At 40.5% G+C, this 17,694-nt stretch overlaps 1 protein-coding gene across 3 annotated transcripts in view; it reads right to left on the reverse strand.

Moving 5' to 3' along the window:
* Positions 1 to 212: 212 nt before the first annotated feature.
* The window catches only part of LOC108713328 (cytokine receptor common subunit beta), a 65,325-nt gene continuing 47,843 nt past the window's right edge, over positions 213 to 17,694 (reverse strand). For 2 of the 3 annotated variants that reach the window (XM_041588854.1, XM_018256271.2), the window contains exons 7-14: positions 10,516 to 10,648; positions 9,573 to 9,730; positions 9,274 to 9,425; positions 6,728 to 6,935; positions 3,367 to 3,457; positions 2,781 to 2,856; positions 2,261 to 2,334; positions 213 to 1,301 (exon numbers count right to left, since the gene is read on the reverse strand). In XM_041588854.1, coding sequence (XP_041444788.1) covers positions 1,007 to 1,301; positions 2,261 to 2,334; positions 2,781 to 2,856; positions 3,367 to 3,457; positions 6,728 to 6,935; positions 9,274 to 9,425; positions 9,573 to 9,730; positions 10,516 to 10,648 — 1,187 coding nt within the window. In that variant the 3' untranslated portion in view covers positions 213 to 1,006. The remainder of the gene's footprint in view (positions 1,302 to 2,260; positions 2,335 to 2,780; positions 2,857 to 3,366; positions 3,458 to 6,727; positions 6,936 to 9,273; positions 9,426 to 9,572; positions 9,731 to 10,515; positions 10,649 to 17,694) is intronic. The other variant, XM_041588855.1, reaches the window with a different exon arrangement.

The raw sequence follows: 17,694 nt of genomic DNA on the forward strand, positions 1-17,694 counted from the left end.
CCTTTTTTTCCAGAGAAAACAACCCCAACCTTGACAGTCTCCCCTCATAATTTAACTCTTCCCTCCCTCTAACCAGTTTAGTTGCACTTAGTCTCTGCACTCTCTCCAGCTCATTTATATCCCTCTTAAGGACTGGAGTCCAAAACTGCCCCCATACTCCAGATGAGACCTCACCAGGGACCTATAAAGAGACATAATTATGTTTTCATCCCTTGAGTTAATGCCCTTTTTTATTCAAGACAGAACTTTATTTGCTATACAGGCTAGAAATACATATTGTATAAGTCACTATTTACTTGTACTCGGATAGTTTAAAATAATCTCTTTGTACAGGCCGGTGGTAGTTTATATTCCTGTATAATTGTGCCTAGTAAAGGGGAATACCTATGTTGGTAAAGCTTTATGCTGTCTCTCTGTACTGTTAAGGGTATCTGTTTATACAGGCGCAGAACACACTGGAGATGTGTCTGTTGACGGTGTACCTAGAGTTTCCTATTAACAGCCACATTTGACTTCCGAAAATTGATTGAAATCTCACCATCCCCCCTCCTCTAGCAGGTCATACCCCTGCTGACTATTTACCTATGGGATTATCATAATTTTGAAGGGCTATTGGAGGTGCAGAAAAAGGCTGTGGCCTGCCATCCAGAGAACAGTGGAGACAAGGCTACGTGAACAGCTTCATAGAAACTATTGCAAACAAAGCAACAAGGGAATAATAATACATTCCTATCTTTTATATACAAACAAGAAAGAGGATACAAATATTGCCTCAATAGAGCAATTTCTTATGTCTTAATGTATATCCACCTTAATGCTGCAATGAACGCTCCTTACTTTTTATAAAGTTCATGGCATAGTCCAAGTCCATAACATGCAATGAAGTACCAAAATGTGAATAGGGAGAAAAGCTTTAACTGGTGGGGGCATTACGCAAATGGCTGATGGTTCTTGCAAGCGTTTGTCTATAAAACCATTAAATCCACAGGTACAAACTCCTTCTAAATTAAGGATAGAAAATATATGGACCATTAAAATCAATTGGTACAAACTGACTTTGTTGTTCCTTATGTTCCTTATCATCCCATTTAAATGGTGCAAAGTGGTCTTCTGAATAGACTTTACTTTGTGATACATGAACCAGTTCTTCAAATGGCTGGTATCCCGAAGCTATTGTGATGGTTGTCTCATTATATTTATCTTCTTCGTTTGGAACCTCAGGAGGATTCCAGTAGATGAGATTGCTGTGACTCAAGGTTGAAAGACGCTTCTCTTTCTCGGGTATCATATCAATGGGGTCACTAACCATGAAGAGTCACATGAAAAGCAGAAAGAAAAAAAATGAAAGCTGATGGTTGAGGCGACTACATTGCCCAAATGACAAATTATTGCTTCTCTATAGTAAAACATAGCCTATTTTTATTCTTGCCCTTAAAGGGATACTGTAGTGGGAAAACAAGTTTTTTTTTTAAATAAAATGCATCAGTTAATAGTGCTGCTCCAGCAGACTTCTGCACTGAAATCCATTTTTCAAAGGAGCAAACAGATTTGTTATATTTAATTTTGAAATCTGACATGGGCTAGACATGTTGTTAGTTTACCAGGTGCCCCCAGTCAAGTTACATTGAGTAGGAGAAACCAGTCAGAAAGCAGTTCCATAGTGCAGCACTGGCTCTTTCTGAAAGCACATGACCAGGCAAAAAGATGGCATCTACACACCAATATTACAACTAAAAAAACACACCTGTTGGTTTAGGAATTTTATATGGTCGAGTGAACAATGTAATAAAACAGAATCCCTTTAAAGGGATCTCACAAATACCAAGACACCTGATTCTGTCTCACTGGATCACAGTCAGGATAGTTAAGCCAATTCTGTTTAACTTTATACATGTAGTGGGCTGATTATTTCTTATGCCACTTGCTAGGACAAGATTATATTAATGTGATGATGTCATAGAAAGAAGTTACAATAGATGTTTGGGCAATCCTTCCCTTTCATATTCCATTAACATCCTAGCCAGGGAAACACCAGTAGCACAGGTAGGTAACTATTCTCTTTTTGTATACTGATGATATAAAGTCCACTCACACTTTACTGTAGGTTTCTTAATTTTGCAATAACCCTACAAATATTTAGCATGAAAAGGATATGAGGAAGCAAACTAAATACAGTAAAGAAAAAAGAGAAGTAGTTAGAATCCTTATGAATGCTATTGGGGGGAGGGGAAGAAAAAAATAAACACAGAACTCTGCTCACTTTATTCTGCAGCTATCTGTCAGCTCCTCGTATTCGCGGTAATCAGGACAGTTTAAATTCAATTGGGACTTCTTCTGTAGGTAAACAAGTCAACAATCAAAGATGTCATTGTTATGAACTTATTCCCAGGTCAGAAATAATTTTATTTTGTAGTTAACAGACATTATTTACCTCAATCATGTGTTTTTATAATGCCCCCCAGCCTAGAACAGGGTATATTGCTATATATATATCTGCTAGGAGTTTGTGTTTGCATTTGCTTCCTCCCACATTCCAAGAACAGCAAGGTAGATTAGTTAGTTCTGATCAAACTGATCACTGTGTGTGCGTGTGATAAGATTGTTGTATGGAAGTGCCATCAAAATAAAGATTGATACACACGGTCAACACTGACCCTACTCACGTGAAGAGGAACTGATGATTCAACTCCATGGAAAGTTTGCTTTTGTATGTATCTAACCCTTTATCCTAAATGGATATCGTCAGGTGATTTTAGCCTAGTGTTCATTTATTGACTTACCCTTTTCTGCTCAAAATTAAGAATAAGGTTGCTCTTGCTGGGGTCTGGAATCAGCTCTTCCCATTTACTTTTATACCTGTAAATATGATTGGGTTATATATATCAGAATATGCATGAGTTTGCAGCCTATAGGGTATGCTTCTAGGTACAGGCCAACACTACAGGTCCTTATCCCAATAGCATCACTGATATTACTTAAATGATCACAGTCACTAGTGGAGGAAACAGACTTGGACCCACCAATTGGAACTAGAGTCCTGCAGCAGGTCGGGTACCCGCGGTTTACCCGCAAAAAAAGCGGGCACTCTGCAGGTCTCATCTAAATTTCTTATCTTATGTAATCTTGTCTATATTTTACTCCTTTTAAAGTTTTACAAAACTTGTTTCTGTCCCCGCCCATTTTTGATGACGCCACTTCCGGTTTACAACACCATCACTTCCTGTTTGATGGTGGTCGACGGGTCAGGTTGCGGATAAGGCAGTTACAGGTACGGAAGCTTATAAGAAGGAGGGCATTCATTTCCGTATACAGTGAAATCCCCTCACCTGTATTTATGGTGGGAGCCATACTCTACAGCACACTCACCTTCTCATACATTTATTTCCATAAATACAGAAGACGATGAGGATGATGATGCATATCGGGATCACTATGTACAGAGGCATGTGATTAGGAGCTAGAAACAAAAATCAGCGTGACATAAATTAGTGAGGCATATTAAGTACAAAAATACTTACATCATATTTCAACATTATTTATAACAGCTGAATTAACAATTCTAAGACGATGTATATATCTCTATGATGACTGTATTTATACACGCATGGCATCCGTTATCTGGAAAATCGTCATCCAGAAAGGCCATCTTCCATAGACTCCATTTTATTCAAATTTTTAAAAATTATTTCCTTTTTCTCTGTAATAATAAAACAGTAGCTTGTACTTGATCCCAATTAAGATTGAATAACTCCTTACTGGAAGCAAAACCAGCCTATTGGGTTTATTTAAGGTTTACATGATTTTCTAGTAGACTTAAAGGGGACCCGTCACCCAAAAAAATTATTCAAAATCATTTTTTATCAGATTAGTCAAGCAAAATGAACTTTAATTACACCATAAAAATTATTTGAATCTTGTTTCCTTCAGTCTGGGATTTCAAAATGATAGCAAGCAGCCAGGAGCCATTTTGTGGACACTGTTATTAAGACAAGTCTTGTATCATCTCAGAATCTTGTTTGTGCACCAGAATGGGGGACCTGATGTCCATCCCCATGTCCTGGTTACACAATTAAATGGTAAAAAGAACGGGGGGAATATAAGGAGAGCAGTGACATGTAGGAAGTGCTGAATGGAAAGTGAAAGTAATTGTCTGCCCCGTCTCTATGCCACGGGCATAGAGGAGGGGCAGACAATATTTGATTGACAGCTGAGATTTTTAAATGAGCTTACAGCAGCTAGGAGAATGCTTTAATAAAAAATAGAAATAGGATTTCATGTTTAATTTGAAAAGGACTTTTATTATACAGATTTTTGTGTCTGGGTGACAGGTCCACTTTAAGGTATGAAGATCCAAATTACGGAAAGATCTATTATCAGGAAAATCCCAGGTCCCAAGCATTCTGGCTAATAGGTCCCATACCTGTATACAGAGGAAGGTACTTTTATATATTCATGTCTTTTATATGGAATAATAATCCAACCCTTTTGGGTATATATCCTCTCAGAGGAACCTTAGAAGACCCCTCAGGATGATAGGCAAGACACTTTGTAATGATTTATTGGGTTCATTGAGGTACCATATTTTTGTAGATCACTGTGTGGGACCAGTTACCTACTGTATGGCTCGTTGTTATGGTTCATCACAACTGGTCACTGTTTTTTTACCAATACTAGGACCTTACAGGCTGCTGGATGATTATGTTTGATGAATCATCTCCATCTAGACCACATCCATTTTAAGAGAACCTGGTATCTGCACCATAATCACAAACATCTACTGTATATATACAGTAGATACCATCAATATATCCATATTGATGAGCGAATTTGCAAAGAATTCACAAAACGCATTGAAGTCAATGGGCATCAAGTAAAAATTTCCACGCAACAATTTGTTGATGTGTGCAACAATTTTTTTTGCTCCAAATGTATTAAAGTCAATGGGCGTTTTTTTCTTAAGGCGACTTTTTTGTCTGAATGCATTAAAATCAATGGGATTTTTTATTTTATTTTTTTGCCGCGCAACTTTTTTTTTGTAACAAATTGTCCATGGCAAATTTTTGCTGCAGTTTCCTGCAAAAAATTGCGGATGCAAAGAAAGGCGGAATTTCACCACAAATCCATCCATGGCTGGTGAAATAAGTCAACCCTCACTCTGTCTAATGTAGCAGAAGATTTGAAAGTCAAAGACAGTTGGTGAAAGATTGTTGAAAAAGGGCAATGGGGCAGAGGTTTAAACAACAGTTCAGCTCCGTAGAAAACAATGGTTTTAGTTTTTACACAGGACCATAGTTTTGGACATTGCTCTCTGCAGAATTGCAGAATAAATTCATTTCCTATTTGAAATTGGACAGATTTTGCCAAGACATATTTTATTTTAGGTGCAAGAAGAGCAGATACAAACTTTTGTATTTTCCCATTTTATGGTATTACTACTTGTCTAATAAGTTGTTTTTCATTGCTAAATTCTGGAATATTATACGCTGTTATGTTCTTGGTGGATAATACTGATCTTTTCATCTATCATGCACACTGAGAACCATGCAAATTTAATAGCACTTTCTCTGGCAGGATAGAAGGATTAGAGTTTAAGTGGAATTAAAAGAAATAATTTGTTTTTATCTTCACTGTTTAGTGCAATTTATTCTGTGTCGCTCAGTCATGACCCTGTCTAAAAGATTTTTATTAGTAAGAGCAATGCCATATTTTGCCTACATCTTGCTTATTAATGCTGGGATCAGAGCAGCGAAGACTCACTCGAGATATTATGGCACAATCTGATTTTGCAGATTAAAAAGGGCAATAAAATCTCTCCTTGGAAAATATACAGCTAAAGCAGTGGTTCCTGAATAGTGTGGCTCAGCCTGAAGAGAATTGAGGGCCATAATTATTTGCTCTTGTAGATACTAGTGATGGACGAATTTGTGCAGTTTTGCTTCGCTGAAAAATTCGCGAATTTTGCGCGAAATTCGCTAAACGGCGAAAAACTCGCGAAACGGCGCCTCATTTTTGATGCCGGCGCCCGTTTTTTTGACGGGCACATTTTCGTGGGCGTTTCTCGAATTTATTGGCTGGCGGCGAATCACACAAATTCGCCGCGAATTCGCGCCTGGCAGTAATTTTGCCCATCACTAGTAGATGCACCCGAAAACTCACTGAAAACTCGTATTTATATATAGGCACACATTGGGGCAAATTTTGGGGAGCAGCCCTTGGGTGCCTATATATTTGAAAGATTTTCTCAAAATAAACTAGGAAAACTAGGAAAATAAAGTTGTTAGAGACCATTCCCATTGACTTATATTGAACCTCTACAGCTTTTACAGTTTTTGTGGCAATTTTTTTTTGCTGTTCTTTAATACATATTGACTATTTAAGGCTCTGAAGAATATTCTCAAATATGGTTTTTTCTTGAATCATGAAAAAAACGTTAAATTTGACAAATCGGGCCCTTCGGTGTCAAATTCTCTTGATGGCACGGTTAGACTCATTTTGCAAAAGTACTGTGGCATCAGAGTATATAAAATTGCAATGGCCACCATGGTGTCACTACAATAGGGGCAGCCGTAAATAGAGAAAATATCACTCTGAACAAGGGAATATATCTATTAAATTGCAGAGGGATTGCTTTAAGGGACTATTAGACAATTAGCTAGGGGACAATTTACTAGTGGGGTAAAGTCTGTAGAGAGAGTTTATTTGCTGACAGATACAATGAGTTCAATACCTGTTTTGGTTTTCCAATTTTCCGTTTTGCTCCACTCACTCCATGGTCCACGAGGACACATACTTTCCCCTTGCAAATTCAGGATGCCCATCCGAACCTTTATTTTGTAGTTGCTTGAGGGCCCCAGTTCATTACCAAGGCGAAGCGCCACAACCCGGTCTTCATTCATGGGTTTTTCTTTTAGCTCATACTGGCAGTCAGGAAATGTCTGGTGGCAGAGATGATGACATGATGAGGTCAAGCATTGCTCTAATGTTGCATTGCATAATATTACCTTGAGTTCATCTTACCAGTAAGTGAGAATGGAACTACCCAAATATGTAAGATAAGTGTGTATAGCACAGCCAAGCTACCTTAATTTTTGTCTTTAGTCTTGCCATGGAGATTGGCACATGAAGCTTGTTAGTTTTTTGCTGTCATGCTTCATACTAACCATGACTTAGGTATGACTCAATGTCGGCCCCAACACCCTCCTACTCCCAAAAAAATACTTCAGACAATAATTATGGGTGAAAAGGTCGCAGCTTGTTTTATTTCTTAACCTTATTTAAAGGGATACTGTCATCGGAAAACATGTTTTTTTCAAAACACATCAGTTAATAGTGCTACTCCAGCAGAATTCTGCACTGAAATCCATTTCTCAAAAGAGCAAACAGATTTTTTTATACTCAATTTTGAAATCTTACATGGGGCTAGACATTTTGTCAATTTCCCAACTGCCCCTGGTCATGTGACTTGTGCCTGCACTTTAGGAGAGAAATGCTTTCTGGCAGGCTGCTGTTTTTCCTTCTCAATGTAACTGAATGTGTCTCAGTGGGACATGGGTTTTTACTATTGAGTGTTGTTCTTAGATCTACCAGGCAGCTTGTGTTAGGGAGCTGCTATCTGGTTACCTTCCCATTGTTCTTTTGTTTGGCTGCTGGGGGGGAAAAGGGAGGGGGTGATATCACTCCAACATGCAGTACAGCAGTAAAGAGTGATTGAAGTTTATCAGAGCACAAGTCACATGACTTGGGGCAGCTGGGAAATTGACAATATGTCTAGCTCTATGTCAGATTTCAAAATTGAATATAAAAATAGCCGTTTGCTCTTTTGAGAAATGGATTTCAGTGCAAAATTCAGCTGGAGCAGCACTATTAACCGATTCATTTTGAAAAAAAATGTTTTTCCCATGACAGTATCCCTTTAAGCTTAGTTAAAATATCCACCAAACAAACCTCATTATTATTATCACCAAATTGAGTAACCTGTTAACATGCATAAAAACATTAGCTAAAGGCTGCATATAACAAAATGAATAATGTGTTGACATGTGTAAAATACTGGCTACTGAAGGCTGCATATAACATTTCACAATAACTTGTAAAAAACTTACAGTATTCATGTTAACCAACCCTGTTCTCCAGCCTAAGGCTAAGCCTCCATTCCTTCCTTCCATGCCTGCTGTGCCTAACCCTAGGCTCAGGTCAATCTCACCTTAGCACTACAACGCCCTTTCGGCTACCCATTAGGGAAGCCCCACTACACCACAGCTGCGACTTATCTCCTTACCCTCCTTGTCGGGCAGACGGGAGGGAAACACTATTACTCCTGCTGTTCCCGAGGTAAGACTGGCTTCCCACCTCTCACCCCTCTATTTATGGCCTAAGCCTAACCCCTTCAGCCCTGCTTACATTTCCTACAATCAGCATAATGCCAAGTGTTCAACCCCCACTGTAGGCCTACTCGTACCTCAGTCATGTCCCTCTCTGCTTCACCTGTCCCAGGGGCGCTTTATGGGCTTCTGTAGATGGAACCATAGCTAATCGCACAACCTAATGTCAATTTCAATGTCCTTAATATATTGATAATGGGAGTGCAGAGGACTTCTTGTATTTGTCTGAATGAATTTTGTGACAAGAAAGAAGGGAAAAGGTGCTACAGAGTGCCAATTTACATAAATCCCCAAATATGACAAGAGGCCCAGGTGCACCAGCCAAGAAGCGGCAATCCGAAATAAGGCAAATGAAACAAATGGGGCTATCCGGCACTCAAAGGAATCCACAGGGCGAAAAAAGTCAAAATAATATTTTTTTGTAGAATTTAAATTCATACATCTCCATAGACCCTCATGCATTTTGTGCCCTACAGGCACTTAGTCATGGACTCCATGGAGTGAGTTTCAAATTCTACAAATAAATATTATTTTTACTTTATTTTTTTGGTCCTGTGGATTCCGTTAAGTACCAGATTAGTTTAATTGCTGTACGAATTTTGTGGTCACAGCCTCATTGCACCCCTGTTTAATAGTTTAAAAATGAGTGGTGAGCACAACTTTCCACAACCAAAATGCCAGTCACTTCTCTGCCTCCTATAGGAGAAGTGATCTCATAAAAACCAGAAAATGGTAATATTGGCTGCTATGGATATATAAGGGCCCAGTTCAGTCCTATTTTCCCAATAAATATCTGACCAGGCCTCAGTGAGATATTTGGTGGAGAGGCCACGGTCTCAAATAAGCGGCAATATAGAGAAAGATTCTCTAATCATTGTACAAAAGCACTGACCTTATTTTTGCGAAATTGACCTTCTCTCCAGTAGCAAATCTGATAGCGCAGTGTCAAGGAATTGCTTATTGTCTCAGTGCTCCATCTGGCTTGGTAGAGCTGCCCTTGCTCTTTTTCATGAATGGAAAGGTTAATGGGTGGTCCATAACGAACTGGAAGAGGAAAACCAGATTCAGTTACCTTATCCAGAGTGCTGAGACAGCAGACACTTGACAGGGACAAATTAAGGAAATTAGACTCAAAATAAATGGGATTTCAGATGTTTCTCCCCTGACAAAGATGAAATGATAGATACTAACCATTATCACAGGCTATTATCGTTTTGACTTCTTTTTCTGGTTTTACACTTATTTGCCAGCTGGCTGGATTAAAATTCTCTGTCTTAATGCTGCAGCGACAGGAGATGTACGGAACATTGGGGACCTCCATCTGGCATGTGTGGCTACATTTTTTATCCCTGTCAAACACAACACAGAAGTTAGTGCCCATTTTTAAAGGTTTATTTACTGCATCTACAGGGGATCTAAACCTCAACCCCACATTAATCAATTATTGCTGGATTAAAAAGACTAACATACTGCCAACACACATTAACAAAGGTAAAGCTGGGAGCTTTACTACAGCAAGAATAATGCTTTGTGAAGCTTCCCCCATGTTTACAGGACTATCAGCCTCATTAAATTGAAGATGGATCCTTCAATGAGATCTGACACCTGATCTGTGTGTTTTTCTTTGTTCAGTTCTCATCTGTAACTTTGCAACATTGGGTTTTTGGTCAACTGCATTCTCATTGGTGAATCCAACTGCATTTTCAATTACATTTTTTAGATCTTTTTTCGTTTTTGGGAGCTAGAAGGCCCAGAGAAAGAGGTTTATGGAGGGCTTAGATCCCCTTTGATGCTCAGGACAGGCAATGTCTACAGAAAGATATTTGGGCTGTCCCTGGTTCCCTCTTGATCCTTTTTCTTCAGTAAGTAAGTATGCCATAGTTTATGTCAGTGTTTCCTCAAACTGTGTAGCACGACCCGCTGGGTTCTTTGAACCCAGAGCCACTTTGTACTTCAGCAAATCATTGACTTTCTTTTACATACACATCCATTTTTCACACTATATCTCATTAGATATAAAAATTGTCTGTTATATAAAGAAGAATGTCCCTACTAGCCCACCATTTTGTAATGTTAATCCAAATACACTGAGCAGTCAGCAACTACTGTACATCCTCTGTAGACCCCAACATACTTGTTAGACTCAGTCTCCTTGTAGAATAGTTTGAAGGACACAACATCAGCTACTTCCACCCTCACCTCCCAGGCACATAGCACTTGTCCAGAAAGGTGTATGCAACGTAAGTTTTGGGGTTTGGCTTCATCTTCTGGAGAAAAAAAAATAAAAAAATGAAAGAAATGTGAGTATTACTTCATCATCATCATCATTTATTTATATAGCGCCGACAAGATATGCAGTGCTTTACCTTTATTATAACAAACAGGGAATAAATGGTGGATAACAAAGAAGGGTTACAGAGTACAATAGGATTAGAGGGCCCTACAAATTAGAGTTTACAAACTAAAGGTTAGGGTACAATTGAGACATTAGGATTTTAGAAACAATTTTGTGATTTATGATACGGCAATGATTGATTAATTAAGGTACATTGAATAATCTTCTTTAAACAGATGGGTCTTTAAGGAGCGCTTGAAAGTTTGGAAAGAAGGAGAAAGTCTGACAGCTCGAGGCAGAGAGTTCCAGAGAAAAGCAGAAGCCTGAGAGAAGTCTTGTAGATGAGAATGGGCATGATGAGAGGAGAAGCGAGGCGAAGATCAGAAGCAGAGCAAAGTTGTGTGAAGGAGAGTATTTGGAGATTAGAAATGAAATATTGGGAGGGGCTTCATTATTAAGGGCCTTGAATGTGTGTGTTAGTAATTTGAATTTGATTCTAGAGGAGATTGGGAGCCAGTGAAGGGACATACATATAGGAGCAGCTGATGTTGAGCGGTGAGATAGATGAATGAGTCTAGCGGCCGCATTTAGAACAGATTGGAGTTGTGAAAGGTGACTTGTTTGAATACCTATTAGGAGTAAGTTGCAGTAATCAAGGTGGGAGATGATGAGAGACTGAATCATTATTTTAGTTGATTCTGAACTAAGATATGGACATCAGACAGATAAGATGTAAACCATGAAAGAGTCAGCTGAGTATAGAATGTCTGGGAGGAGTGTGTGGTCAACTATGTCAGAGGCTGCAGAGAGACCTAGAAGGATGAGTATGGAATAGTGTCCTTTAGACTTTGCCAGTAGATGATCATTGGTAACTGTCATGATACAGGCCTGTAATAGTTACTAAAACAGGCCAAGGTATCATGAGAAATATTTCTGGCAACATCTAAATCAGACACACAACAGGCCTCTTTTCACTATGGTCAGAGGGGTCAGAGCTGTAATGCCCTTCTGTAAGCCCTGGCTGATAAGAGCCATTCCATGGGGAGGGGGAAGCCCAAGGAGTGAGAACCCTCAAGACCCTCAAAGGTGAAGTAAAGGTTACATATAATGTATACTCCAATATATTTATCCTTACAGAACCCAGACCTGTTGTACCAACAGTATAAAAAACTGATGATGGGTTCAAGGCAATTTCATCTTTCCAACGAGTCCAAACATGACTAGGTTTGGTACTCTGTGTATTAGATATGGATATCTGGGCAGGGGCAGGTCACACAGTATTGATGTTTAGTATCTATGGAATCCCTGAGAGAATTAATAACCAATGAATATAATATCATCTCTCTCCTATGTTCCAATGGAGAGTTATGGTCATTATATTCTTGGTCCAGTTCCTACTCACAGGAGGTCATAAAAACTCAATCTGTGTCCTGCTAGGCCACGCCCCCTTACATTCCTGAGGGAGGGGGGGAATGTGCAGTTACCTGATGCCCTGAAATCACTAATAAATAGTCAGCTCTTCTGACTAAATTTTGAATTTACTTTGGAGGACCAATTGCGACTGGAAGTTATCCCGTTTGTTTCCCCTTGCCTCCAGGACCAGGAATTCTATATCTTTGAAGTTAAGTATAGGTTTTCCATGTTTTCCCTTTTATTTTACAACTGTTTGTAATTGTATTATTGAATGTATGTCTCTTTTTGTAACATCTTTTTGTATATTGCACTGTTATACCTTTTATAATATTAAAGAGAATTTAATAAGATTGTCTTTGATGCTCTAAACGAACCTAGCCTGAAAGAGTTGAGCCTTAACCCTCTGCATACTGAAGTACTTGTTGAGTCAGTAGGAACTAACTGACTATAGGGAGAGAGTGTTAATGCATTGGTGTATTGTGAATTATTACCTGTTAGAGAGAACAGGGGAATAGTCACATTAGGTTTCTATCGCCTGTGAATGATAGATGGTGGCAGCGAATGAGTTTTGTGGGTGTTGGTTGGTGTTTGGGGTGCTTTTGTGTTAGTCTAACCTGTGTGCAAGGTGGGTGAGAGACTGAGTGAGTGACCCCTGATAGCCACACCTAAAGTCCCGTGCGGTTGGAAGTACCGTGTTCGTGACAGATTTGTCACGAACACGGTACTTCCAACCGCACGGGACTTTAGGTGTGGCTATCAGGGGTCACTCACTCAGTCTCTCACCCACCTTGCACACAGGTTAGACTAACACAAAAGCACCCCAAACACCAACCAACACCCACAAAACTCATTCGCTGCCACCATCTATCATTCACAGGCGATAGAAACCTAATGTGACTATTCCCCTGTTCTCTCTAACAGGTAATAATTCACAATACACCAATGCATTAACACTCTCTCCCTATAGTCAGTTAGTTCCTACTGACTCAACAAGTACTTCAGTATGCAGAGGGTTAAGGCTCAACTCTTTCAGGCTAGGTTCGTTTAGAGCATCAAAGACAATCTTATTAAATTCTCTTTAATATTATAAAAGGTATAACAGTGCAATATACAAAAAGATGTTACAAAAAGAGACATACATTCAATAATACAATTACAAACAGTTGTAAAATAAAAGGGAAAACATGGAAAACCTATACTTAACTTCAAAGATATAGAATTCCTGGTCCTGGAGGCAAGGGGAAACAAACGGGATAACTTCCAATCGCAATTGGTCCTCCAAAGTAAATTCAAAATTTAGTCAGAAGAGCTGACTATTTATTAGTGATTTCAGGGCATCAGGTAACTGCACATTCCCCCCCTCCCTCAGGAATGTAAGGGGGCGTGGCCTAGCAGGACACAGATTGAGTTTTTATGACCTCCTGTGAGTAGGAACTGGACCAAGAATATAATGACCATAACTCTCCATTGGAACATAGGAGAGAGATGATATTATATTCATTGGTTATTAATTCTCTCAGGGATTCCATAGATACTAAACATCAATACTGTGTGACCTGCCCCTGCCCAGATATCCATATCTAATACACAGAGTACCAAACCTAGTCATGTTTGGACTCGTTGGAAAGATGAAATTGCCTTGAACCCATCATCAGTTTTTTATACTGTTGGTACAACAGGTCTGGGTTCTGTAAGGATAAATATATTGGAGTATACATTATATGTAACCTTTACTTCACCTTTGAGGGTCTTGAGGGTTCTCACTCCTTGGGCTTCCCCCTCCCCATGGAATGGCTCTTATCAGCCAGGGCTTACAGAAGGGCATTACAGCTCTGACCCCTCTGACCATAGTGAAAAGAGGCCTGTTGTGTGTCTGATTTAGATTTTGCCAGAAATATTTCTCATGATACCTTGGCCTGTTTTAGTAACTATTACAGGCCTGTATCATGACACCTCCCCTTTTTAGAGTGAGCAAGGGGAGATTGACTTACAGGTCATCTACACTGCGCTCATGCTGGAAGGTTCTGATTGGCGTGACAAGCCATCTGCATTCCCATGATCACTCCCTTTCTTGTGTTGGATAGTGAAATCATATTGTTGGAGAGTCAAACTCCACCTGAGCAATTTCCCGTTGTCCCCAGCCATGCGGCTGAGCCAGCTAAGAGGGTTGTGATCTGTAATAACTGTAAAGTTGCGTCCATATAAATAGGGTTGTAATTTTTGCAAGGCCCAAACAATTGCCAGACACTCCTTCTCTATGGTGGCATAGGCTACTTCTCTTGGCAGCAGCTTTCTGCTCAGGTACAGTATAGGATGCTCCTCTCCCCGTTGGTTCACCTGGCTGAGAACTGCACCTATGCCATAGGCAGACGCATCCGTCTGTACAACAAATCTACGTGTAAAATCTGGGGCCTGCAACACTGGAGAGTTAGCTAGAGCATTTTTTAAGGCCAAAAAAGATTTTTCACAGTCTGGGCCCCATAAAATTACTTTGGGGAGTTTCTTCTTTGTCAAATCCGTTAGTGGTTTGGCTAGTGAGCTGTAGTTTGGAACAAATTTTCTATAATAGCCAGCGGTTCCTAGAAAGGACATGACTTGTTTTTTGGTTTGTGGAGTGGGCCAGGCCATTATAGCATCCACTTTCCCTGTTTCTGGTCTAAGTGTGCCCCCTCCTACCCTGTGTCCCAAATACTGTACTTCCCTCATGCCAATCTGACATTTGCCAGGTTTGATAGTCAAGCCAGCTGCTTTGATTTTACCTAGGACTTGGGACAGGTGAGTTAGGTGCTCCTCCCAGGTGGGACTGAATACAGCAATATCATCTAAATAGGCTACTGCAAATTGTTCCAGCCCTTCTAGCAGACCATTCACAACTCTTTGAAACGTAGCAGGTGCGTTTTTCATGCCAAACGGCATTACGTTAAATTGAAATAACCCAAAGGGGGTGACAAAAGCAGATCTTTCCTGGGCATCTGCTGTGAGGGGGATTTGCCAATAACCTCTACTCAGGTCCATGATGGTTAAATAACTGGCACCTGCCAACTTATCTAATAATTCATCCATCCTAGGCATGGGGTAGGCATCAAAGACAGTTATCGCATTTAACTTTCTGTAGTCCACACAGAACCTGGTGGATTTGTCCTTCTTGGGGACAAGGACTACTGGTGAGGCCCAGGCACTATGTGATTTTTGAATTACATCAAGGGCTAGCATTTCTTCTATTTCCCTTTTTATATCTGCCTGTACCTCTAAGGAAACTCTATAAGCTGATTGTCTGACAGGAGAATTGTCACCAGTATCAACATGGTGAACGGCAAGGTGAGTTCTACCTGGCTTTCCGGTAAAGGTTCCCTGATATGGGTTAAGCACTTGGGATAGCTGCACTTTCTGCTTCTCTGACAGCTGAGGGTTATATTGCACATCCTTTATGGACCCTGTTTCCTTGGTCACAGCTAATAAGTCTAGTAGAGGGTCCCTGTCACCCTCCTCAGAGACACTGCAAACTGGCAGAGCATAGGCAGCCCTGTCATAGTGAGCTTTCATCATATTGACATGGAAAACCTTTTGCCTTTTTCCCCTGTCATCAAGGGCCACCACATAAGTTACATCATTAATACGCTTCTGAATAATGTAGGGCCCCTCCCACGCAGCCTGAAGCTTGTTTTGCCTCATTGGTACTAGGACCCACACTTTCTGCCCTATTTCATAGACTCTTTCACGGGAGTGGCGGTCATACCACTGTTTCTGATTTGCCTGAGCCTGTTCCATATTTTCATGCACCATATGCGTCAGAGTTTGCATGTTCTCACGAAATTTCATGACATACTCAATGACAGAGACTTCTGAACTGACCATTTTTCCTTCCCAGGCCTCTCTAATTAGGTCCAATGGGCCCCTCACCCTTCTCCCATACAGGAGCTCAAATGGCGAGAAACCAGTGGAAGCCTGGGGTACTTCCCGGTATGCAAAGAGTAAATAGGGGAGGTACCGCTCCCAATCTCTTCCCTGTGAATCCACAAACATTTTAAGCATTTGTTTCAATGTCCCATTAAAGCGTTCACAGAGCCCATTAGTTTGTGGATGGTAGGGACTGGCAACTATATGTTCTACCTGTATTTTCTGACACAGGCACTGCATCAAGTTGGACATAAATTGAGTGCCATGATCTGTAAGCATTTCCTTAGGAAAGCCTACCCGTGAAAATATGCTCAACAAGGCATCAGCAACCTTGTCTGCCCGTATAGAGGACAGAGCTACTGCCTCTGGGTATCTAGTAGCATAATCTACTACTGTGAGGATAAATCTCTTGCCGGAACTGCTGGGTATGGCTAGAGGACCTATAATATCTACGGCCACCCTTTGAAAAGGTTCATCAATAACAGGCAATGGAATCAATGGGGCCTTCACAACATCCCCAGCTTTACCAACACGTTGACAAGTGACACAAGAACGACAATAGTTAGCAATATCAGTACCCATGTTAGGCCAATAGAAATTATGCACTAAGCGAGCTTTGGTTTTTTGCACTCCTAAGTGCCCAGCTAGTGGAATTTCATGGGCCACCTTTAATAATGGTTCTCTAAACTTAAGAGGTACAATTAATTGTCTTTCTATCATCCATGGTTCTGTGGTGTCAGTCAGAATTAGCTCTCTATACAGCTTTCCCTGTTGCCAGTATACCTTTTCCTTGTCAGACTCACTGGGGGGTCCAGCTGCAAGATTTCTCAGCTTTTCTAAGCTAGCATCTGTTTTTAGAGCTAATTCAAACTCAGAACTGCTAGTCTGAGACACTGGCCCTGTTGTGAAACTGATAACTGGCAGGGATTCCGTAACTTCTGAGTCTCCTATTTCAGTGTGTGGAGGGTCTGATACACTAAGGGGTTCCCCATTACTAGGTAAAGACTGACACTGGTTTGAGGCTTGTGCACTCTGCTTACGTGTCACAGCCGCAACAGATGGAATACAATACAGTCCACTTCATCAGAATTGCCTAAGGGATTACAGTAAACATTTCTATCTGTTGTAACAGGAGATATATTCTTGGGCACCTCTGAATCTGTCACAGGTGGAGCTACAGTTAAACATTCATCCCCTTTTCCCTCCATCCTCCCAGATTGCATAAAGTCATGACACAGTACCTTATGATGTTCAGGAGTCTCCGGTAGGGGTGCAGATTCACTGGAAGTTGTTTCAGGCACATACTGGGATACCAACCTGCCCAGGTCTGTACCTAGCAACACATTGGTAGGAATGGTGTCTGACACTCCCACTTCCCTAACCCCTCTTCCTGCACCCCAATCCAGATACACCTGAGCCATTGGCACTGCAGGGCTGATTCCTCCAATTCCTTTAACATCCATGGTTTTCCCGGGAATAATGTCTTCGGAGTTTACCATCTCGGGCCGCACCAGAGTAACTTCTGCTCCGGTATCTCTGAGTCCAACAGTAATCTTGCTGCCTACAGTAACAGGTTGTAAGTTATCCGCACTTTTTCCCTCTTTTCCGGCAACAAACAAAACAGCCGGGGATGAGCTTGTCTGTTTCCCAGTAGGTGCAGATTTCCTT

Source organism: Xenopus laevis, chromosome 3S, assembly GCF_017654675.1.
Source record: "Xenopus laevis strain J_2021 chromosome 3S, Xenopus_laevis_v10.1, whole genome shotgun sequence".
NCBI classification, from domain to species: Eukaryota; Metazoa; Chordata; class Amphibia; order Anura; family Pipidae; genus Xenopus; species Xenopus laevis.